Source organism: Mastigoproctus giganteus, chromosome 5 (assembly GCF_048544385.1).
Source record: "Mastigoproctus giganteus isolate SK-2022 chromosome 5, ASM4854438v1, whole genome shotgun sequence".
Taxonomy (NCBI): Eukaryota; Metazoa; Arthropoda; class Arachnida; order Uropygi; family Thelyphonidae; genus Mastigoproctus; species Mastigoproctus giganteus.
In genome coordinates this window covers 233,742,500-233,768,496 of record NC_143579.1, presented here as the reverse complement: position 1 = coordinate 233,768,496, position 25,997 = coordinate 233,742,500, and the positions used below count along the sequence as shown (strand labels likewise).

At 36.8% G+C, this 25,997-nt stretch overlaps 1 protein-coding gene across 1 annotated transcript in view; it reads left to right on the top strand.

Annotated features, from left to right (window-relative positions):
- Nucleotides 1-25,997, top strand: part of LOC150086286 (spermatogenesis associated 6-like protein) — a 168,659-nt gene that overhangs the window by 47,420 nt on the left and 95,242 nt on the right. Inside the window, exons 4-5 of the mRNA XM_090374849.1 lie at nucleotides 10,666-10,714; nucleotides 15,179-15,357. Coding sequence (XP_090230975.1) covers nucleotides 10,666-10,714; nucleotides 15,179-15,357 — 228 coding nt within the window. The remainder of the gene's footprint in view (nucleotides 1-10,665; nucleotides 10,715-15,178; nucleotides 15,358-25,997) is intronic.

The window sequence follows — 25,997 nt, the reverse complement described above, 5'->3', positions numbered from 1 at the left end:
GAGTACACACGCTTGATATTCGTTGGGGGCTGCAGATGCCCATATTTCTGAGGCGTATAACACGACGGAGTATACAGAGGGGTATACATACCGCCGAGTCACATCCAGATCCTTAACGTGGAGTAGTTGTTGTTTGGTAATTCACCGCATTTTGCAGAATTTTGTTATGAGCTTGTCAATGTGGGGCTTGAAGGTCAGTTTGCAATCGAAGACGACTCCCAAATCCGTATGTATATTTACCACTGGAAGGAGAATGCCATCTAGAGAAGCTTGGACTTCAGTGGGTTGGTGCTTCAAAGAAAAGACAATTTGGGCTGATTTTGCAGGATTAATAAGTAGTCTGGCGAGGTGATCTGATAGAGGTGTATAAAGCTTTGAATGGTTTGAGCATGCTCAATGCCGATGGGATTCTTCCTCTTGCTCAGAATAATCACCTGAGAGGGCATAAATTCAAATTGAGGAAAGACAGACCCGCTGGCTAAAGACAAATTTGCCTTTAGCCAGCGGGTAGTTGGTTGGTGGAACAGACTTCCATCCCTTGTTGTGGAAGTTGATAGCCTAAATAAATTTAAGGCTCAGCTGGACAGGTATTTCGAACGAATGGAGGGGTGAAATGGGAGTGTTTTTGTTTTTTTTTTTTTTTTGGCTGATTCTGCATAAGCTTGCTTTCTTGCATCATATGCCTCTACTAATGCTAGTTCAAATCGATGGAGATAGGATTCTAAGTCGTGTAGCTTTCGATTGATCTTTTCATTAATTTTTGAGATATGTTCTCCCGGGTTAATCTGGGTGTGTAGCTTAATATCATCAGAATAGCAGATTATGTCTTCTCTCTCTTGCACAAACAGAATAATGACTGCAGTAAATAATGCTCCGGACAGGTCTTCTCCGCCTTGGGGAACTCCCGCAGTGATTTTTCTTGAGATTATATCTTGATCCGCTGTAAGAACAATGATTCTGTCTGATAGCAGGGTTGTGATAAACCACAACATGTCACCTTTGTGATGCAGTCACAAAAGAACTGGATGCAGGGAATAACTTTGATATTATATACTTGGATCTTAGAAAGGCTTTTGATACTGTTGCACATGGAAGACTGCTACACAAATTGGAGCAGTGTGACATTGGAGGCAAATTGCTGCTATGGATAAAGGGGTGGTTGAGGGGGAGAAGACAGAGAATGGTAATCAATGGACACTGCTCATCGTGGACTAATGTTATTAGTGGAGTCCCTCAGGGCTCAGTGTTGGGTCCATTATTGTTTTCTGTATTTATAAATGATATTGATGATGGTATATCAAGCTTAATGTCCAAGTTTGCAGATGATACAAAGGTTGGCAGGGTTGTCAAGGACACTACTGACACTATGCTGCTGCAACAGGATCTGGAAAGGTTGAGCAGATGGGCTGAGAGGTGGCAAATGAAGTTTAACATTGACAAATGTAAAGTACTACACATGGGAAACAGCAACCCCAGAGCAACGTATCAACTCTGTGGTACTACACTGACAGTGGTAGAGAATGAAAGGGACTTGGGGGTGATTGTGCAGGCAGATATGAAGTTCTCTGAGCAGTGCAGACGGGCTGCAAGAGTAGCTCATGGAGTATTGTCAATGATATACAGGAATTTTTCCAGCAGGGATAAGGAGGTGATTATTCCATTGTATAAGGCAATGGTCAGGCCACACCTAGAGTACTGTATACAGGTCTGGAGGCCTAATTTCAAGAAGGATGTAGAGCTGCTGGAACGAGTACAGAGAAGGGCAACAAGATTAGTGAATGGAACAAAGGGGTGCTCTTACGAAGAAAGGCTTAAATTTTGCAAATTACAGTGTCTGGAGACTAGGCACCAGCGAGGTGATCTGATAGAGGTGTATAAAGCCTTGAATGGTTTAAGCATGCTCAATGCTGATGGGATTCTTCCTCTAGCTCAGAAAAATCTCCTGAGATGGCATAAATTCAAATTGAGGAAAGACAGATGTAGGATAGACGTGCGGAAATTTGCCTTTAGCCAGCGGGTGGTTGGTTGGTGGAACAGACTTCCATCCCTTGTGGTGGAGGTTGATAGCCTAAATAAGTTTAAGGCTCAGCTGGACAGGTATTTTGAACGAACAGAGGGGTGAAGTGGAAGTGGGTTTTTTTTTTTTTTTTTTTGGCTGATGCTGCATAAGCTTGCTTTCTTGCATCAAATGCCTCTACTAATGCTAATGCTAATGCTTTTATATGGAAGTAATTTTCTAGGAGGTGAACGAGCGAGGGAATGCTGAATGAGTCGAAGGCAGCTTCCAGGTCGACGTACGTGACGGCAAGTTCTGCTTTAGCTTCCAATGCTCTGAGAATGGTGCTGGTTATGGATGTTAAATTGGTGACTGTGGTTCTTCTGGGAATGGCATAGTGAATTTGTGGGGATTTGTGAGGCATGATTTGATTGGTGATGGTTGAAAGTAATGCCTTCTCCGTAAGTTTCAAGAGGCTGGAAGAGCGAGAGATTGGCCTGAACTGTTTAATGAGGGATGCAGATTGGCATTTAGGATAATTCGGCAACGACATATCCAAAGTTTGTACTGGCGCCAACAGGCGAAATTCCAATCCTTCATCGCTTACGTTCCAATTTAAAAGAAGGGTAATACTCCAGATCTTGGGTACAAGTCCATATTTTGACTAATGGTACCCCAAGGGCTCACATCTGGTGTGTATGGGCTTGGCAAACTCAGGGTCCTGAGCTGGATATCATCATTCTTTTCTTTCTTGCTTTCTTGGTGATTTCCTTCTCTCTCTCAGGGTAACGTGGGAATTTTTTTTTGCTGGTGCAGCATAAACCTCAGGCTTCCTTGCGCCATAGGGCTAATAATAATAAATAATAAAAAACAATGCAGTGATTGACAGCTGCCACTCACTGCTTTCCATACCCACATGTAAAACGGCAAAGTCACGTGATGTCATAATACATCAAAGCCTAAATGAACATAAAGAGAAACTACAATACATTATTAATTAAAATAAGTGAAAATAATTATAGATTTTGAAAAATAAGTCTGTTTTTTATTAAATATATTCTGAAGTTTCGTAAAAACCTAATCTTTGTTTTAAATATCTTTTACAGCTGTTTTTTTAAATATAGATTTCTTTTTTTTTTTTCGCTATAAAACAGTGGTGAGGAGGGGAATGAAAAGCCTAAGATTCCAGATAGTGAGGGCTGATCATAATCTTTGGTTAAAATATCCGTTACTGCTGTTTTTAAATAGGGAACTCGTTTTTTAGGCCACCCGAATAATTAAATTTATATGCTGTGCTGTGTGTCTTATGTTGTAAATGCTTGTGTTCTATGGGCGATTAGTCTATTTTGCTGGACAAAAACCCCCAGTTTCTGGGGGGGACTACACCTGAGACCGATTAACTCAGCCACGGAGTGAAAAAAGCCCAGTTCCTTGACGGGATTCGAACCCGGACCTTTTCCACCTGGTGTGGGGAGGACGGTGACACTACTACTGTGTTACCACGCAGACAAGATATAAAAACAGTGGTATGGTGGGGGATAAACACCCTAACTAAGACTACAGATAGCTAGGGCTGAACATAATCTTTGGATAGAATATCCGTTACTGCTGTTTTTAAATAGGGAAATTGTTTTCTGCTATAAAAACAGTGGTAAGGAGGGGGATAAACACCCTAACTAAGACTGCAGATAGCGAGGGCTGGGCATTACTGCTACTTGCAGCGATCAACCGGAAGGGTACCCAACAAAAATAACTACTTGAATACAAATAAACCTCACCTCATCAATCCTCACATGCCGGCTTGTACACCTGATGTCAAAATGCCTACGCTGCCACATAAACTGTGCACGTTAGGAGTCGAACTGACCATCGGCTGTTCTTGATGGCAGTTACCATTTAATAGCACTCCATGTACCCTCAATACTGTCGGTGTTTGCACCAGTTTCAGGATCGCTGAAGTGAAGCGAGTGATTAACAGCTATATGCTGAAAACCTTCGTCACGCAGACAATAATAAGACTTCCAACAATCCGAAAGAACAGTCGTTCCGGGTAAAATAGAAGTCTTGATGTCAAGGAGGACTTCTTTACTCCGATTTTCAACAACCCTGAAAAAACACTAATGTTCCTCGTTCAACCCCACCAAACACCCAATGTTCATTGACTCTTCTACCTCTGTTATACTTTCTCTTACCAAACTTGCTCTCATCAATTTCAACAACCATACCTGCATACCACTGTCTTTCACACACGTATCCACACATACCTCTCTACAAAAACTCCACCAGTCACACACCGTGGTTTTACAAACTCTCATCTCATTGCGGTATAAGTAAACACATGGGTTGTGTTAGGGTAGCTAAGAATAGAAACAGTTGCATGTATACTTGCGTATACACCAATGCTAAGAGTTTGAATTTGAGGTGTTGGTCAAAACATCGAAGGCAGATATTGTTGGGGTATCAGAGACGTGGTATCACACAGATATAAGGAATGCAGAACTGGAATTTGGGGAGTACCATTTGTACAGGAAGGATAGACAGAATAGGAAGGGAGGAGGGGTTATGTTATTTGAGTCAGTTTGGTGTGACAAAAGCATTGGGAGATCAAAATTGAGAGTAGGAGTGTGTTGTTGTTTGTTATTTGGTTTTTAGGAGCATTAGCAACTAATTCCATATTGCTCTGGGGATATGCGGTGGTCATTCCCTGACCTTTCTGCATCCTCAGTATTTGGTGGGCATGGGCTCGAATCCTGGTCTAATCAAGAAGCATGTGCTACGCACTGCTCCTCCTGCCCACCTGGCTACGGAGGTGCCTGTAGGAGTGTGTTATATACCTAATGATTCTGATGAGTATAATAAGAAACTGTACAGAGAGATAGAGTGGGCCAGTAAATCAGAGAGTCTTATATAATGAGAGATTTTAATTTCCCGGATATTGAATGCAATTTGTGGGTTGGTCACTCACATGCTAGCAAGGCTTTTGTGGATTTATTGGATGATTGTTTTCTACAGCAGCACGTTCGGGAGGCAACTAGACGCAGCAATACCCTTGATCTGATTATCAGTAGTGATTCTTCATGCATTAAGAATCTGCAGATAAAGGAACCACTAGGTGGCGGTGATCACAGTGTGCTCAAGTGGGATTTACTCAAAGAGGTAACTACCATTAGGGCAGTGGTTTTCAACCTTTTTTTTAATAATGGCACCCCTAAGTAATTTATTTTGCGGCACCCCTACTCAATTTTCTCTGTATCTATTTATATATATATATAATACATGTATTAAAAAATATACATGTATGATATTTATTACAATAATATAAGTATAAAAATTACATTTCATAATACAAATTATATATATACAGTATATAATTTTATTCTTTTTATAGAGGTACTAAGTAAACATCAATTATAAATCACCACTAAATTAAAAAATAATAAGTTTAAGTAACTTAAACTCAAATTACGTGGCACCCCTGAAATGGTGTTGCGGTACCTTAAGGTGCCGCGGAACGCCGGTTGAAAACCACTGCATTAGGGGTAAAGGGAAGGGTTTTTGCTTTTGTAAAGGCGATTATGGAGGTCTGAGATAGCATGTTTGGGAGGCAACTAGAGGGAGTAATACTCTTGATCTGATTATCAGTAGTGATTCTTCATGCATAAAGAATCTGCAGATAAAGGAACCACTAGGTGGCAGTGATCACAATGTGCTGAAGTGGGATTTACTCAAAGAGGTAACTACCATCAGGGGTACAGGGAAGGGTTTTTGCTTTCGTAAAGGCGACTACGATGGTCTGAGACAGCATTTAAATTCTATACAGTGGGACCAACTGATGATGTTACCAATAGCAAATTCAAAATGGGAAGCATTCAAAGAATTTATCTTGGAAGCTACTAGCCTTTACATACCAACTAAGAAATATTGTTCAAGGTTTAGGCCTAAGTAGATGTCAGATGAACTAATGAGACATATGGCAGAGAATAAAAATGTATTGGATACATAAAAATCAATGGGTGACATGAAAGCCTATGATAGATATAAGCTGGTCTGTAACCAAGTCACAAAGGAGGTTAGGCAGGCAAAGGAAGATTATGATAAATCTTTGGCAAAGAATGTAAAAAAAAACAACAAAGAGTTCTTTACTTATGTAAACTGTAGAAGGAAGGGGATGAATCAGATTGGTCCACTGGATATCATTGGTTCAACCGTTGATGATGCTGCTCAGGTGGCTAATAAACTAAATGAGTATTTCTTTTATTATTATCATTAGCCATATGGTGCAAGGAAGCCTGAGGCTTTTGCTGCACCAGCCAAAAAAAAAAAAAATTCTGAGTTACCCTGAGAGAGAGAGAGAGAGAGAGAGAGAGAGAGAGAGAGAGAGAGAGAAAGAGAGAGAGAGAGAGAGAAAGAAATAGAAGGGAATCACCAAGGAAGAGAAGAATGATGATATCCAGCTCAGGACCCTGGGTGTACCAAGCCCATACTCACCAGATGTGAGCCCCTGGAGTATTTTGCATCTGCTTTCACACATGAGGAGTTATTCAGGGAGGGGAATGCCAGAGGTGAACGAAACTCTGGCAGTGAGCTAAATGATTTTGTAATTACAAGAGGAAAGTGGAGGAGAAATTGTTGAAGATAAACATAAGAAAGGTACCTGGGGTGGATGGGATCTATCCACTTATATTAAAGGAGGCAGCAAAGGAAGTAAGCAAACCCTTAGCCATAATTATGAGAGCATCCTTGGACTCAGGAGAGGTACCCATGGACTGGAGATGTGCAAATGTGACCCCCAATTCACAAAGGGGACACAAGTAATTACAGACCTGTTAGTTTAACTTCTGTTCCAGGGAAATTAATGGAGGTACTGGTTAAATAAGCACTGCAGGATCATCTAGACAAGACTTCAGTTACAGTTTGGACCCAGCATGGTTTTGTTAAGGGGAAGTCTTGCCTGACCAATTTGATTGGATACTGTGATATGGTCACAAAGCAACTAGATGCAGGGAATAACTTTGATATCATATATTTGGATCTTAGAAAGGCTTTTGATACTGTTGCACATGGAAGACTGCTGCACCAATTGGAGCAGTGCAGCATTGGAGGAAAATTGCTGCTATGGATAAAGGGATGGTTGAGTGGGAGGAGACAGAGAGTGGTAATCAATGGACACTGCTCTTTATGGACTAATGTTATTAGTGGAGTCCCTCAAGGTTAAGTGTTGGGTCCATTGTTGTTTTCTGTATTTATAAATGATATTGATGATGGTATATCAAGCTTAATGTCCAAGTTTGCAGACAATATGAAGGTTGGCAGGGTTGTTAATGACTATGCAACAGGATCTAGAAAAGTTGAGCAGAGGAACTGAGAGGTGGCAAATGAAGTTTAACATATTTATGGTCATCAGAGTTTTTTATAGATCATTTTATAGGGGAGTTTTTAACTCTGTTTAAGTTATTTAATCTTGGAGAATATAAATTTACAGCCAGAAGCCAATTTAAATTAAATAAACAATCTTCACAGCAAACAGTGTGAGGAGTTAAAACAGTATGTAAATATTATGAGTTACTTGATGAAACTCCTCCCTCTTTCTCTCTCTCTCTCTTTCTTGGCGCCTCCGTAGCCAGGTAGGCAGGAGCGGCAGTGCGTAGCACATTCTTCTTGATTAGACTGGGGTTGTAGTCCGTGACTGCCAAATACGGAGGATGCGGAAAGGTCAGGGAATGACCACCGCATATCCCCGGAGCGATATGGCCTTAGTTGCTAATGCTCCTAAAAACCAAACATTATCATCATCTCTTTCTCTCTCTCTCTCTCTCTCTTTCTTTCTTGTGTTTGGATGTATGTTTTTTATTTGAGAATGAAATGAAATCTTATATATCTTTCTTTGCTGAATGATGATGATAATGCAATATTTTATGGTTTCATTTTGATTTAAAGATTATGAAAGGCTAATTCTTTGTTTAGCATTTAATAGATGCCATGTGAGTGATAGCATCTTTTTGGAATTAAGAATGTACAAATATTCCTCATCTTATAAAACCATAATTAATCCATTTATCCACCTCGAAGGGTGGTTGCCTAGTAAGGGTAGCACTTATGGCATTCTATTATTTATCTCATTGTACTTGTTATATATATATATTTATGAAAATTGTATTTGTCACAAGCATTTGCTAGATAAAAAAAAAAAAAAAAATGGAAAATTACAGAAGTTCGGTATAAAGATTAACAACTGAAAATAACACATAACAGCAGAATAAATTTCAAGCAGTGATAAATGGTATAAGTTATGTTAATCGTAATTAATGAAAGTCTATTTCCAGTTCAGCAAAAAAATAGATAATATTTTTTATGATAAGAACAAAAATGATTCCATCAACACATTCAGGAACATTCATGCCCAATTTTTAAGCAATAATATTTCAAGTGAAAATGCTTCAAGCTTAGTAGCAGATCTAACCGAGGCTTAAGTTCTGCAAATTGCAGTGGCTGGAGACTAGGCACCTGCGCAGTGATCTGATTGAGGTGTATAAGGCCTTGAATGGGTTGAGCACACTGAATTCTGATGGGATCCTTCCACTTGTTCAGATTATGAACCTAAGGGGGCATAAATTCAAATTAAGAAAAGATAGATGTAGAATAGCTGTGCGGAAATTTGCCTTTAGCCAGCGGGTGGTTAATTGCTGGAACAAACTTCTATCTGTCATTGTGGAAGTTGATAGGTTAAATAAATTTAAGGAGGAACTGGACAGGCATTTGGAGGGAATGGAGTGATTTTTTTTTTTTTTTTGGCTGATGCTGCATAAGCTCATACACTTGCTTTCTTGCATCACATGCTACTACTACTACTACTATTGACAAATGTAAAGTACTACATTTAACCCCAAGGGCTCACATCTGGTGAGTATGGGCTTGGCACACCCAGGGTCCTGAGCTGGATATCATCATTCTTCTTTTTCTTGGTAAGTCTTTCTCTCGGGGTAATTCAGAAAATTTTTTTTTTTTTGGATGGTGCAGCATAAGCCTCAGGCTTCCTTGCACCATATGGCTAAAAATAATAATAAATATGGGAATCAGTAACTCCAGAGTAACGTATCAACTCTGTGGTACTACACTGACAGTGGTAGAGAATGAAAAGGACCTAGGGTAATTGTGCAGGCAGATATGAAGTTTTCTGAGAAGTGCAGATGGTCTGTAAGAGTAGCACATGGTGTTTTGTCAATGATATACAGGAATTTTTCTAGCAGGGATAAGGAGCTGATTATCCCTTTGTATAAGGCATTGGTCAGGCCACACATTGAGTACTGTATACAGGTCTGGAGGCCTCATTTTAAGAAGGACGTAGAGCTGTTGGAATGAATACAGAGAACGGCAACAAGATTAGTGACTGGAACAAAGGGTTCCATTCCAAAGCCTTTCTTCTTACGAAGATAGGCTTAAGTTTGGAGATTACACTGTTTGGAGACTAGGCACCTGTGAGGTGATCTGATTGAGGTGTATAAAATCTTGAATGGTTTGAGCATGCTCAATGCTGATGGGATTCTTCCTCTTGCTCAGAATAATCACCTGAGGGGGCATAAATTGAAAATGAGGAAGGGCAGATGTAGGATAGGTGTGCGGAAGTTTGCCTTTAGCCAGCGGGTAGTTGATTGGTGGAACAGGCTTCCAAATTTATTTAGGCTATCAACTCCCACAACGGGAGTTGATAGCCTAAATAAATTTAAGACTGAGCTGGACAGGTATTTGGAATGAACGGGGGGGGGGGAGGGTTAAAATCGGAGCATTTTTTTATTTTTTTATTTTGGCTGATGCTGCATAAGCTGGCTTTCTTGCATTGTATGCCTCTACTAATGCTAATATATAACAGTTTCGCACGGTGTCTTCAAAACCAAAAAATAGGTAAGAAGAAGCACCTCAATCATACTTAAATTACTTTCAGAAAACCACTATCCTTTTCGAATAGATGATGAGGATTGGCCCCTGACTTTTTATAAACCCATTCAAAACCATCCTTAATCTCCTTTCACGTGGCCAATCTCATCAAACATCCACACTGAACACACTTGTACTCAGAAAGGGCGTGGCTACCAAGAGGTGGATATATTGTCTTAAATGGTCAGCTAGTCAGTTTATACTGGCAGTTTAGTCACCTGGTAGTGAATTTGTAAATCAATGGTTCCCAAATATGTTGATGTCTTGGGCTTCTTAGTTTTCTAAAGTATTTTCCCTTGTTAATGTAAAGTACAGTTTACCTTTTAGCAGATAATTTTATGTGAATTTAAATTAAATTAAATATGGAAACCACAGTTTAATTTAAAAATGTTTTTTCTTAAAACTTTTTCTTAATAACTGTATTTTTTTGGTCTTGTGTGGACTTGAACCACGGTCAGCTCAAACATGTATATTGCTCACTCTGTGCTGAGTGCACAGATATATCAGGCCTATACTCGTGTAGGTAGTAAGATGTTTGCACCTTATGTATTATTTTTATTATTATTATTTAGTATTTTTTAAATAATTTTATTCGAAATTATTTAAGACTAATACTAAAATAATTGAATCCTAGTTTTAAAATGCCACTGCAAAAGCAGTTGTACTTTATATGAAAATCTTGTTACCTTTTTACTAGAAGTAAAAATGAAATTCTGTATATTAATTGTTATTTTCAGATTTATCCATCATGTGCTGACCCTGCTGAAGTTGCATGGCATCTGGAAGGTAAACAAAAGACTATTGATAGGTTTCATTAGAAAATTTTGTGAAATAGCAGATTAATGAAAAAAATGTGAAAGAAAGGTTGTGCAGTAGATAAATGGAATATTATTTTAATTTTCTTACAGTATTCCTACTTTGTCAGAATGCTTTTATTAGTTATTTAGATTTTTAATTAGTATGGTCTTTGATAGTCTTATGAGTGTTTGTTAATTAGAAATAAATTGGAACAATGTGGCATTAAAAATGCTATAGTAGTTGATGACTGAATTTAATCATTCTTTAACCAACCAGGTATGACTGATTAAAGAATTTTTAAATGGTAGAAGATAGAGCATTTATACTCTACCCTGTTAAAATATTAGAGAGCATATCTAATAGCACATAGGTCCACTTTTAGCAGTTATGTTAGTGTTACTGCTGCATGGCATGGGTTCAGTTAGATGTCCCTGGCGATTTTCAGTTTTTCTCATTACTGAGACCCATCTTAAATTCATTGTTCCAGGTAATTCCTAGAGTTTTGATGGGTTTAACATACTGCAGTTGTGCAGACCATTGTAGATGCTACATGTTGCTGAAATGTATTGCATACCATTTCTGCAGATTTTTCACTCTGTGGGTTTGTGGCATTGTTTTTGAACAGCCATTGCTGTTGAGGTACATTTTAAGGATATTCAGATAACTGTTTTGGAGACAAGCTTTCCAGAATAATGAGAGGGCCCGTGTCTTACCACAAAAGTTATGCTTGGTCTGCCACTTCAGTGTTCTTCCTTGACTTTTATCTTGATACACTTGAGGTGCCTCAACTGCCTGAATACTGATATCTCACTTAAAGTATTCAGTCTGCATACTTGCTGGATCTGGATAAGCTCCAATATCTCTTGGCCGCTTTCTCCCCCCCCCAAGTTTTTCTGCAATTCAGTAAAATATTTGTTTTAACATACACAAATTACTGTATATATGCTCTACTTTTTATGTGATTGCAGAAAACGACTACTGGGTTTAATGAGAACTTCCATGCTGCTAACTTAGTACCCGTACCATTGTCATATCTGATCACCACAAAAGCCTACTTTCAAGACATCCCCTTGTACCAAAGCTTGTTGGTTAAAAGGGAAACTGTTTTTCTGTGGACTTTATAACTAGCCACTCTAATAAATGGTGTTGATAACTGGAAAAAAGGAATCTGAAGAGGTTCGAGCTCACGAGACCTTCTTCTGAAGATATCTGGTGTAGAGGAGGAAGAAAAGGATATAGGCTTGGAGGAAAATTTTTATCAGCATGGCCCGTGGCATTTCTTCTATTTAATAAGGTAGAATCTGTTTTGTAGAGATGGAATTCATTTGAGCAAAAGTCTTTGCTACTGTTATTAAGGGACCTTTATGGATTCAGGGAGACCTAGTTAGTGTACTTAACTGCATTAAAGAATGTCAAAATGAAAGGAGAGGTGGGGGTGGGACAAGAAAAGATTTCACAAAACACACATGAACAGATTAATTTTTATATCAACTGCATTAAATCATACAAAGACATATATATGATTAAACAAGATGTACATATAGTATTGTATTGTTGTGAGATGAGATAAATTAAAATTAGACCTTTTACCACATGACAGCATTATTATAACTACTGTTACCCATGTTAAGAAACAATGAAAAATAAAAAAATTTCTGTATATATAGCAATGCTATCATGTAAAAAGTGTCTAATTTTATTTAGTCATCTCGTGATAATACTGCACATATCCTTGTATGATTTAGTACAACTCTGTTATTACCCTACATTTTCATTAAATATTGTAATTATTTTTATCAAAACTGTACTTGAAAAAATAATTGAAACATTTTTTTAAAAATATACTGTTATATACAGGGTGTTTTAAAAATGATGGTCAATAATTTAAAGGTGAAGAGTACAAACTAAAATAAGCAAAAAAGTCCCAGTGAACATCGGCCCAATTGAACCGTTTTGAGATAATGCACATTTTCTGTTAAGAACCGTCACTGGCTATGGGAGCATTAGTTTAGCAAAAAGCTGTGCATCCTTTGCTAAGGGTGGTTTTATTAAACATAAGATAATACATTTTTAATTTTTGGTTTCAACACTACAGAATTTTATAGATGTTACATGTTACAGGATGTTACAAAAGGTGTTCAAAATGCTGTCCTTGCATCTGTACACAGCTTTGTAGTCTTCTCTGCATTGAGTTGTGAATCCTCTCAGGCATTCCTGGGTCATTTCTGATTTGCTGAAAGGCTCCTTCAACCCGATGCTGCAATTCCTCAACTGTGTTAATGTCAGAAGTGTACACTAAGCTTTTTACATGACCCCAGATACAAAAATCTATAGGATTTAAGTCTGGTGATCTGGGAGGCCACATTACAGGCCCACCTCTACCTATCCACCGTTGACCATACCTTCTAGTTAGATACTGAGTCACAAGTTGAGCAAAATGTAATGGTGCACCACCATGCATAAACTACATGTTCTGGCATTGCTGAAGTGGAACATTATCATCATCAAGGAGGTCTGGAAGAACATTCTGCAGGAACTGAAGGTACAGCTCTCGTGTTAGCCTGTTTGGCAGAAAGTGTGGTCCAATTAGACAGTCTCCTAGAAGGCCTGCCCAAACATTCAATGAGAAATGTTGCTGATGTCATGACTCATGAATTACATTAGGATTTTCGTCGAACCAAATGTGACAGTTATGAAAATTAAAAATACCATCATGAGTAAACTCAGCTTCGTCAGTGAACAAAATGTTGTTTAAAAATTGGAGGTTCAGGACACACTGTTGTTGCATCCACTGGCAGAAGTTCACTTTGGGAGGGTAGTCTGTATTGCTGAGACCTTGTACATGCTGGCTATGGTAGGGGTATAGTAATTGGCGATGTAAAATTTGCCACACACTGCTTTGACTCAGTACATGCTCTTGCAGAGCAACCCTCCTTGTTGAAATTCCTGTATTTTGTGTTGGCACCTCCATAGCCAGGTGGGCAGGAGCAGCAGTGCATAGCACATGCTTCTTGATTAGACCGGGGTTTGAGCCCGTGACCACCAAATACGGAGGATGCGGAAAGGTCAGGGAATGACCACCGTATATCCCCAGAGCAATATGGCCTTAGTTGCTAATGCTCCTAAAAACCAAACAAAAAAACTGTGTTTTGTTCTATTCTTTCTAACACACTTTTTCCTCAACACCAGGTGTTATGCTTCTGGGCCTACCTGCTCATACTCCATGTGCAAAGTGCCCATGTTCTCTAAGGCATTGATGTTCCCTGATGAATGTGCACCCGTTTGAGCTGCATTTGGCGGGGAAATGCTTCTTGGTACAAATGTGCAGCCTCCAGTGCACTGCCGTTGGCCTTACCATACATGAAGTGCACGTCCGCATACTCTTCGTTGCTGTAACCTCTTTCCATGTTGACTATCCTTTGACAAGTACTAGTATGCCTGCTACGTCTCAGAGCATTGAGAGAGGGGAAAGGGAGAGAATGAGCATAACCTAACCTAAACAAACAAATCAGTGGTAAAGTGTCTGAACTAGAAAAAGTACTTGTTTCCCATTTTAACAACAAGGAATGAGCATTTGGGATACAAAGTTTGTGTAAGATAGATTCCCAGAAACCTTTCTTTGGTTTGGTTTTGGTTTTTTTTTTTTTTTTTTTAGGAGCATTAGCAACTAAGGCCATATTGCTCCGGGAATATGCGGTTGTCATTCCCTGACCTTTCCGCATCCTCCGTATTTGGTGGTGATGGGCTCGAACCCTGGTTTAATCAAGAAGCATGTGCTACCCACTGCTGCTCCTTCCCACCTGGCTACAGAGGTGCCCAGAAACCTTTCCATTCATGGAAAACACCAGCGGGCGGAGTCATCAGAAGAGAATTTTAAAATTAATTCTTGCTAATCCAGATAGATTTTTATCCCATTTGGTGACTGGTGATGAAACTTGGCTACATTTTTATTTAACTAAATTTGATTGCCAGTCAACTGAAGCCAGATTAGAAAGCATGCAGTGGAAGCATGAGTCATCTGCAACCCCAAAAAGTTTTGAACCCAACCATCAGCTGGAAAAGTATTGGCTTCAATTATCTGGGATACAAAAGGATTGTTGTTAATTGATTATGTTGCACCTAAAACCACAATAACAGGAGAATGTTACACCAGCCTCATGCCAGAGGGAATGGAGTTTCCCTCTGGCATACATACATCAATTTCAGTTAAAAGCTGAAATTGATGTATGTATCTATAACTTGCATTAGAAATTTTTTCTCTTTCTGTTGTTTAACATTTATGTTTCTGTATTTTACATCATACTGCAATTGTAATCCTCCTTTTCCCATTGCTGTCAATATGTGCTGATTGTATAGGTTTACTGATTTATAACACCATGCAAACAAGTGTGGGATATGTGTGTGTAATTGAAATAGTTTCCCGTATGTTAAGAAATGAATTTCAAATTTCAGGTGAAGAGGTTTATATTGAGCTAATTCAGTTATCAGTATCACATCATGTATGGACTGAAACTATATTGGCCTCATATTTGAGCAATGTCAGAGAGTTTCTTTTTCCTCACCCAATATCTCGACCTCCATACTGTGACAGTGATCGTGAGCTGTTGATGGAAAAAGCTCGTGATTTTCCAGTAAGTATAATCATTTAGTTTTTTTTTTAATTATTCATATTTTATTCATAGATCCAGACAACTTTTACTCTAGTGATATTGTTTCTAGGGCACTGTGGGTGTTACTGCCTTGCAGTAGGCCATCGTGTCCTCATTGTAGTTTAAACACTGGATCAAGCATATGCTGGCTTGCTACAAACCTTTTTTAAGAATTGTGTTATTATATATCACTCTTGCAATATAATGAATGATTAACAGACACACACAAGGAGTCCTCATAAAATTTTGAGAACAGGATATATAAAATTTATTAATAAATTATAGAATAAGCTATTTTGGTAATTTAATGTCTTATGAAATAACATAATTGTATGTCACTGTCTAATGTAGTTTCTAAAATTTTTAATTTATTTCACTTAGGTGAAAGAAGAATAAATAGCCAGAAAATAAAGCATAATTCAGTAATCAAATTTTTAACCAAAGTGGACAGATATGCTAAAGAAATCCACAAAAGAATGACTAAAGTTTTTGGGGAAGTATCACCCAGTTATGCTGCTGTTATAAGATGGCCCAGCATAGTTCAAAAGATGTGGGAGTCAATTCAGGATGATTCAAGGTTTGTTGGCCATTTGAAACAATTGCCATTATTGAAGAAAAGTTTTAGAGAAGAGAAGAATTAGTGTTTGAGCTTGAAAAAAGTACTTAATGTTTCCTATGGATTGCCGTAGCCGAGTGGTCAGGGGCAAGAGTGCATAGCACACGTTCCTTGAGTGGACCGGGATTCAAGCCCGTGACTACTAAATACGATAAAAATTTGTATTGATGATTTATTATAAACTCTACTGACTTGGTTGTCATGCTGGAGTATAAACAAAAATTTATTTATTTTAACAATAAGACATAGGCATTTGGGAATGTACAAAGTTTGTGCAAAAGGGTTCCAGAAACCTTTCAGCTCATGACAAACATCAGAGGGTAGAGTCATCAGAGGAGAATTCAAAATTAATTCTTGCTAATCCAGATAGATTTTTATCCCATTTGGTGACTGGTAATGAAACTTGGCTACATTTTTATATAACTAAGTTTCATCACTAGTCACCTGAATCCAAATTAGAAAGCATGCAGTGGAAGCACAAGGGAACTCCAACCCCAGAAAAGTTTCAAACAAACCATCAGCTGAAAAAGTGTTAGTCTCATTTGTCTCAGAAAAAAAAAAAAAGATTGTTGTTAATTGATTACCTTGTACCTAAAACCACAATAGCAAGAAAATATTATGCTGGTCTTATCCAAAGCTAAAAGCTGAAATTTGGGGGTGGGGGGGGGAAGACAAGGAAAATTGGATCACTGTGTTATGCTTCTCCATAACAATGCACCTGTTCGCAAAGCCTAGGTTGTACAGGCTAAAATTCATTAATGTGGGTTTGAACAATTAAACCATACCCCATACATCCTAGATCTAGCCTCAAGTTACTATTTTTTTCAGACACCTCAAGTCTCATCTTTGCGGAACTCATTTTTAAGACAGTGAAGAAAAAGCAGATGTGGAAGTTTGGTTCCATGCCCAATCTGAAGTTATTTTTATTTTTTTTGAAGGATCAAATTCTTTGCAGATTAAATACAATACATGTATTGAACTTCAGGATGAATACATAGAAAAAAACAAAGATTTTGTACCTATGTCTTTTATACTCTCTTTTCTGGACTTTTTTTTTGCCACCCCTTGTATATAAGGTTGAAAATGTGATATATATCAATGCTTAAGCAAGATTATTCATTTTAATTTAACTTTCACAACCATATTTTGCATAACTTTGTGTTTGTTAATGATTCATACTTGTTTTGCATCGAAAATAATTTTTTTTTAAATAAAACGGATATTGAGGACTATTCAAGTCATATTTAAAAGCACAAGGAAATATTGTTTATGGTTTATTTTCTTGGGGATGGGAATTCCTTGGAATTTATAAATTTTTTTATTATAATTTTGTAATTTTTGATAATAATACAAGGAAAACTTTTATCCTAATATAATAGTTTTTACAAATTTTATATACAATTTGTAATTTTATATACATATGTTCAGTTGCAACCTATGTTGTATGCAGGGCTGCTGCAACCCTATATGCTGCCAGCAAGTGAAATCAAATTTGCCACCCCGAAATATTTAGATTAAAAAATAAAATAAGGCATAAATAATTATTACTGATTTATTTAAAAAGAAAAGAATTACAACACATCTCACATATAATATAATGAAACAACAAACAAAAATAACAAAATCATTTTGAAATTTTGGAAATAAACTTTAAATTCTAAATCACAGTAATTGAACTCTATCACAACAATAAAATACATGGAAAATTATAATGTTAAAAAAAATTATACAAATTTATGTTTTCTTGCTTTAAGAAATGCAAATTTATTAATTATTTCATTTTTGTTTATTTGTTCCAAAAGATAATTTTCTATTGAAATTATTGCCAAATTAGAGATTTGTTGCTGACACATTGTTGATCGTAAATAATTTTTGATTAATTTTAATTTTTAAAAACTCTGTTCACCTGAGGCAACTCAAACTGGTAAAGTTAGAAAAATTCTTAATGCAATTGCTACATTTGGAAAAGTATCTGTAAAATCGTTTTTAAAAATATATTATAATACTTCAAATAAAGTAATATTGTCTTTAATATAAATTTCAATCTAATTATTCAAATAATGCTAACCCAGTCATATCAGACTCATTACAATCGGTGTCACTTAATTTAATATGTAAATATTTCTATATGTTCTTTCATATTTGTAAACCTTTCAGTTAACGAGAAAATTGTTTTGTTCATAATTTGAAATAAAAAATTAATGTTGAAATTTTGTTTGGCATTGATGCCAATGATAGTAGCCATATTATATTAGCAGAATCGAGAATTTTTTGGAATGCTTCCTCTGTTCTATTTTCTTTAAAATATTCCATAATATTTTGTAGACATTCAAAAGCTTCATGTACTGAGTGGCTATGTAAAATAGGTTTCCCTATTCAGGAGATCCTAGTGTCAAAACTAGGACTAGAGTTAACACTGTGAAAATCGGGGGGATATGTCATTTAGAGTATGGGGAAGTGATTTGTAGAAGAAAAAAAATTAGTTCAAATTTCCGCCACCAGGGGAAAACAGCGCTGCACATATGTAAAAGTTGTCATTTACTTTAAGACACACTGCTTATGCAAATAACATCCTGTTAGATAAAAGCAGAAAGGCTAACGCCACTGTCAATAACCATTATGGCTCTTACAAAAAAGGAACGTGCTCATTTAGTGAAACTGTTCTATCAGAATAATAGTAATGCTAATGCAGAACTATGTCAATATCGGAAACTTAAAAGGTTTGTGTAAAGGACCTTTGATCTTGTCAGTGGGGCTTCAAAAACTAATAAAGAAATTTGAAGTGACCGACCAGGGAGTTAAGCGTAATTCCAGGCAGGGGACGACCATGTATCGGAACGGAGGTAGTCAATGATGTGTCGGTTGCAATGGTCACAATGCGAAACAATACCAGTTAGTAGTGCTTGTCAGAGGTGTGTCAAGAGACTTGAACCTTCCTTGGTATACTGTATGTAAAGTGCTTAGAATAATTTTACATCAGTTTCTGTACAAGATTCACGTAGTGCAAGAACTAAAGTCTTGTGATCAGCAACAATGAATAGACTTTGCTGTACGATTTCTGGCTCGTATGGAACTTGAGAATACATGGGCTCGAATGATCTTGTGGTCTGATGAGGCACATGTCACTTTTCAATGGGCTATAAAAGCACAAAACTGCTGAATATGGGGAACTTCTCATCCATCTGTGCATGAAAGACCACTACAAAGTCCATATGTTACAGTATAGTGTGGATTCACACCATATGGTGTGTGCAGAGTTTATAATTGGACCATTTTTCTTTGAAGAGTTTACACCTCATGACCCCGTAAGGTGAACAAGTAACTAGTGCACAGTACTACTCTCTTCTGTGAGATCACATTATTCCCACTCTGCAAGAAAGGCAATGCTTTGAGACTTTAGTATTCATGCAGGATGGTGCCCCTTCTCACCTTGGTCGACAAGTGAAGGAACTGCTCTGTTCAACATTCAGAAATGATCCCAGTTCTGACCAGCCCAATCACCAGGTCTCAATCCCTGTGATTTCTGGCTATGGGGATACCTGAAAGACAGAGTTTACCGTGGCGGCATGCAGATGCTTGTCGATTTGAAAGCAAGCATTAACAGCATGTAGCAACATCCTCAATGAGATGCTATGCGAAACTGTGTCGCATGCAGTTTTCAGAATGTCATCTCAAAGTGAAGGAAAGCACATAGAACAATATCTGTTGATTTCTAAGTTCTGATAGTAAAATCTAATCCTAAGTTAAGTATTCCATCTCATGTTTACAGTGCCAATTTCTACCCTGGTGGCAGAAATTTGAACCAATTTTTTTCTTCTACAAATTGGGAAACTTATTAGTGAAGCTTATTTTATAATCATTCGGTATATCAAAATTCCTTTTTTACTTACTGGATTAATTTTATTTAAAATATCATGCCAAATTATAATTGAATAAAGAAACATAAGATGTTATTTTTAAGGCTATTGATTTAGCATGATTCCTTGTATCCATATCTATTTTTGTCTTCAATGATTTAAAGTAAAGCATCGTAAATTTCTTCTATTTGGTTTCTCAGCAGTTTTGTCCTCTATTCTGCTTTCCCATTGGGTGTCAGACAAAGGTGTAAGTGTTAAATTAGTTATATATTTTTGAAGTATGTTCCAATGCTGGGTTGATTATGAGAAAAAACATATAATTCCTGAAAAATTCCGAAAAAAATCAACTATTTCAAAGGAAGTCTCAGTGGTGTTGTTTACAACAAGATTTAGGGTGTGAGCAGAAAATGGAATGAAAAATGCTCTAGGATTAACTTCAAGTAATTTTTTTTTTTTTTTTTTGTAAACCTTTGCGTTTTCCACATACATTCAGAATTTACATGGACATGGCCACGTAAATTCTGATTATTTAGATTTACTCAATAAGCAGATTTGATATATATTCAAACAATCCCTGTCTGGTAGAATCACATGCAGGACAAAATCCAAGGAAATGTCTACTTATTTCAATTTTCGTAGTGCTTATGTCTCTAAATAGAAATCACAGTATCATGTATCACAGCCATCTGTTGAACATGACTTACATCAGACGTATCCGAAATCATAGCAAAATATCTAGTCATTTCTAGTATTTTATCTATAATATTTTGTGAAATTATTTCAATAATTTCATTTTGTATTTGATCACCCAAATAATGCTGGTATTTTTCAGTTCAGATTTCTGAATAATAATACGGCGAATATGTTCTGCCATAACTGAATCAAATTTAGCAATTGTTTCAGTAAGTTTTAAAAAGTTACCATTATTATTTTCATATAAATTTTTTGAACATCCCCCAAATTCTACACTCTGCCTTTTTTTCCAAAAAATAGTATCATATATATTATTCTTTCAATTACCAATACTTTTTTTCTATATCATATAATCGCTGTTCTCTAGCGTCGATTGTAATGTTTGTCTTTAGTGACTGCCAGATCTAACCACTTTTAATGATTTTTAATATGTACTGCACTTGTTTCACGCTTACATAAAATAGCAGATAAATTTCTCCTATTACTGAATCCAAATTGATTATTTAGTTGGTTTTTACAGTTGCCAAATATCTTGCAACAAAAGCAAAATACAGAATTTCACGATAAAGAATAAAGTAACTTTTGAAATTTTTCTCCATTTTTTTCAGAATTTTCACATAACAAACATCTGAAAATTTTCTTTGACTTTAATCGGAAGGATATTCTCTATTTTTAATTTGAGTAGGATAATTTTGAATCAAATAATTGCGTTGTTTCATTGTCAGGTTTTCTGGCCAATTACCTCGATCAGTTGATAATGATATATTTGAGTCAATGTTTATTAAATATAATTATTAAGAGGAAATTAAAAAAAAAAAAATCACTAAATGGGAAATTTTGCTATTAAGAAGTTTGTTAAACAGAGGTCGGACTTGTATGGGTCAAAAAAATTTTTGCTCCCTCCTGAGCTGCCACCAGTAAGCAACACTTACCTTGCCTACCCACTTGCGTCGGCCCAGGTTGTATGGGGGTGGCTCCTCCCTAGCCAGGTGGGCAGAAGCAGCAGTGCGTAGCACACGCTTCTTGATTAGACCGGGGTTCGAGCCCGTCACCACCAAATACAGAGGATGCGGAAAGGTCAGGGAATGACCACCTCATAGCCGACCGGGCTAGCCGGGTGGGTAAAGTGCCTATCTGGCAACCCAAAGGTCGCGGGTTCGAATCCCACCTCGGGCTTGGATCAAAGTACTGAAAAAACCTTGGGGGGTGCATTATGGCCACAGAAGCCGATGTGTCAACAATTACCCAAAAAAAAAAAAAGAAAAAGAAAAAAGACCACTGTATATTCCCTGACCTTTCCCCGGAGCAATATGTCCTTAGTTGCTAATGCTCCTAAAAAAATAAACCAAAATAACAACTGGTTGTATGGCATCTTAATCTGGTATTGTTCAAAGTATGGTATCCCATACATTAGATGCCATGTTTATTATTGTATTCTTTCAAACTTTCATCCTAATATCATAATAGTTCCATTTAATTTTTGTGTATGATGTTCAGCTATAACCTATGTTATGTAATCTGGTATTGTTCAAAGTATGGTATCCTGTACATTAGATGCCATGTTTATTCTTTTAATATAAATGGTATTGTATTAATATGCAATGGAAACACTGAGGTTTTAGCTTTTACTTATGGAATTTTTTATTTTTTAAAATTATATTTAACATAGAACAAGTGTGTAAATCATTGATGAACAAAGTTATGCAAAATATGGTTACAAAAGTGTGCATAGGCATGTTCTCCATTATTGACCACATCACTAAGAAGATATGGAACTGGCAGCTTATAGTTTTGTTTTACTACAAATCAGTAGTAAAATCAGTGTGAGGTAAATATGGTATGTTGTTCATTTTAATTAAACTTTCACAACTATATTTTGGCTAACTTTGTATTTTTATTTCTGTATGTTATAATGTTTAATGTACCTGTTATTCTCTGAATTCTGTTTTCATACTACTGAGAAAAAGCATCTTTATAGATGTTGAAATATATATATAAACTGTCTACTTCTACTTTCAAATAATGTACTTTAAGCCCACACATCATCATCATGTCTCTTTTCCTTCTAAGGTCTGTGACATCCAGGACACAATCATGTCTCCATTTCTCCCTCTCTTTCAGCCCACATTACCCATCAGCCCTATAAAATCATCCACCATTCCAATTTTCCTTCGTGTTCTCTTGCCTATGACTTTCTCTTCAATAGCATCTCTGAATAAACTTTTTCCCCCAGTACATGTCCAGTGCAATTTTTCTTTTCTTTTTTTTTCTTATAGCTTTACTATTCTTGCATGAATAAGTTTTTAGGAATGGGAATCCTAGAAGTATACCAAGTTATAACTGGGAGGGTGAATAATTTTGTGAGAACTGAGAAGAAAGTGGAAGATAAATTGTTGATACTAAAAGTAAGTAAGGCACCCGGGGCTGATGCAATCTATCCAGTTACATTAAAAGAAGAAGCTTCTTTTGCTGCTGCTTTTAATATAAAAAGAGCAACCCTTTGGCCATAATTATGAGAGTATCCTTGGATTTAGGGAGATGGCCCCCCCTTTAGATTGAACATGTGCAAATAACTCTCCTATTCACAAAGGGGAGATCGAAGAGTGAAGATGAGGAATTACAGACCTTTTAATTTGACTTATTTTCATGGGAAATTAATGGAGTTGCTGTTTAAAGAGGTATAGCAGGATCATCTAGTTAGGAATGCAGTTATGCTGCAGTCACAGCATAGATTTGTTACGGGGGAGATCTTGTCTAACCAATCTGATTAGCTACTATGATGATTATAGTGGGCACTACTCTTCTTGGGGTTCGGTTCTGGACTACTCACTGTTTTCCATATTTATTAGTAATGCTGATGAAGGCATATCAAACTTATTGCCCAAGTTTGCAGATAGTGCAAAAGTTGGCAAGGTGGTTAATGTCAAGAATTGAGGCATACTTCTGCAACAAGGACTAAAAAAATTAGGCAGATGGGCTGAGAAGTGGCAATTGAAGTTTAACATTGATAAATGAAAGGTACTGCATGTGGGCAGTAGATCCTTACAATAACATGTCAGTGGTTGGTGCTACACTCAAGGTGGTGGAGAACAACAGTGACCTTGGGGGTAATTGTACAATCCAAGACAAAGTTCTCTGAGCAGTGCATTAGAAGCTTGTTCTCTAAACAAGCTTCTAGAAAAGTTGATGGATTTCTGGTAATGATATACAGGAATTTTTCCAGCAAAGACAAGGTGTTTTTCCCTCTGTATAAGGTGGTTAGGATTCATCTTAAGTACTGCATACAGGTCTGGAAGCCTCATTTTCAGGATGCAGATCTGTTGAAATGGGTGCAGAAAGCAACAAAATTAGTCAAGGAACAAAAAGGGAATCTTACTAAGAAGGACTTCAGTTCTGCAAATTGCAGTGTTTAGAATCTAGACACTTAGCATTAGTAGAGCATATGATGCAAGAAAGCAAGCTTATATAGCATCAGCCAAAAAAAACCAAAAAAAAAACCCTTATTCTTTCTTCTTATTCTTATTATTATCAGCTATATGGTGCAAGGAAGCCTGAGGCTTATGCTGCACCAGCCAAAAAAAATTCCAGAGAGAGTGTGTGTGTATTCAGAACTTTGGGTGTGCCGAGCCCCTGCTTCCCATTTCACCTGTCCATTCACTCTAAATGTTTGTCTAGTTCTGCCTTGAACTTATTTAAGTTGCTGATCTCCACTATGACAGATGGAATTGTCCCAACTGTCAACCACCCGCTGACTAAAGGCAAATTTCCGTACACCTATTCTGCAATTGTCTTTCCTTAATTTGAATTTATGCCCCCTCAGGTGAGTAATCTGAGCAAGAGGAAGAATTCCATTAGCATTGCGCTTGCTCAATCCATTTGAGGCCTTACTTAAGCCTTTCTTGGTAACACCAACCTTTTGTTCTACTCACCAATCTCATTGCCCTTCTCTGTACTTATTCCAGCAGCTCTATATCCTTCCTACATTCTTCCTTTCTCACTTATGAGGAGAGACCTGATTGAAGTGTTTTATCTTTAAATGGTTTGAGTAAACTACGTGCTGTTGGCATCCTTAGTCTTTCTCAGATAACACACATAAGGGGACAAACTTAAATTGAAAAAGGATAGACATGTGAAAATATGTTTTCAACTAGAAAGAAATTCATTATTGGGACAGACTTCTGTTTGGTGTTGTGGAAGTGGTTAGTTTTAATAAATTTAAGGAAGAATTATATAAATTATTAGAGGGGATGGAAAGTAAGTTTTTTTTTTGCCAATACTGTATATGCTAGCATCATACTTCTTTTGTCTCCTACCCTCCTTAGTATTATTCATTTTAACATCTCAAAATTCACATTGACATCTCAGAAGCTTCACTTTTAATATCTTCCTTCTTTAATACCCATATCTCAATCCCATAAAGGACGATTCTCTATAGCAGTTTAACTAGTGTCTTCCTTAACTCATTATGCAATAACGCTGTAAAAATTTGCTTCTTCTCATATGCTGTCTTATCCAGCAAAATTCTAGTTATAAAATTCTGACTACTCCTCATATCACTTCTTCATAGACTGCCAAAGTATCTGCATTTATACACTTGTAATATTCTTTTATCATCCATATTAACAATTATTTCCTTTACAACCTTTTCCACCACAGCTTTAGTCTTATCAAAATTTATGTTTGTTCCATATGGTTCACAGTTTTCTCTAAGTCTCCCCAAAACAAATTTATAATCCCCTCTTCTGCATCAGATATCAGTATCGTATCATCTGCAAATCTTTTGTCCGTAGTGTTATTATGGAATGAGTCATCAGTTTTACCACGTTTATTGCCTCCTCAGTCTCTCCTTCCATCACTTGCCTTACTATTACCTCTACACACACACATATATATTGAACAGTGCTGAGGAGAAACAACATCCTTTGGCTCATCTTTCTACCTATTTACATTTTCCTCATATTCACACTTGTTCTCAACATAATCCTTTGACCCAAATGTAGTTCCCAATCAGTATTTTCTCTCTCTCTCTCTCTCTCTCTCTCATTAATTCTCATATCCTCCATTAAACTATTTCCAAATCCACAAAATGAATGAACATTTGTATTAATCCCCCCCGCACTATTTTATTTGTATTAATCCCCCCCAACCTTTTATTCCTTTTCGGTCATCATTTACTCCATACTCCATTCTTTCTCTCCCTTTCTTGTTCCTTATCCTTAACATCATGTTTGTTGCATGCAATATGAAGCTAATCATTCTGAAATTCTAACCATTGATTATATTCTTTTTTTTTTTCTTTATTGGAATCATAATAATAGTCATTCCTTGAATTTTACAACTACTATTATGAATTTCCCTTTTCATATATGCCTACATTTTTGTTACTTCTTTATCATTGCATTTTCCATTATTCCTATTATTTGCACGCCCTGTAGAACACATTTATTTAAGTCTAT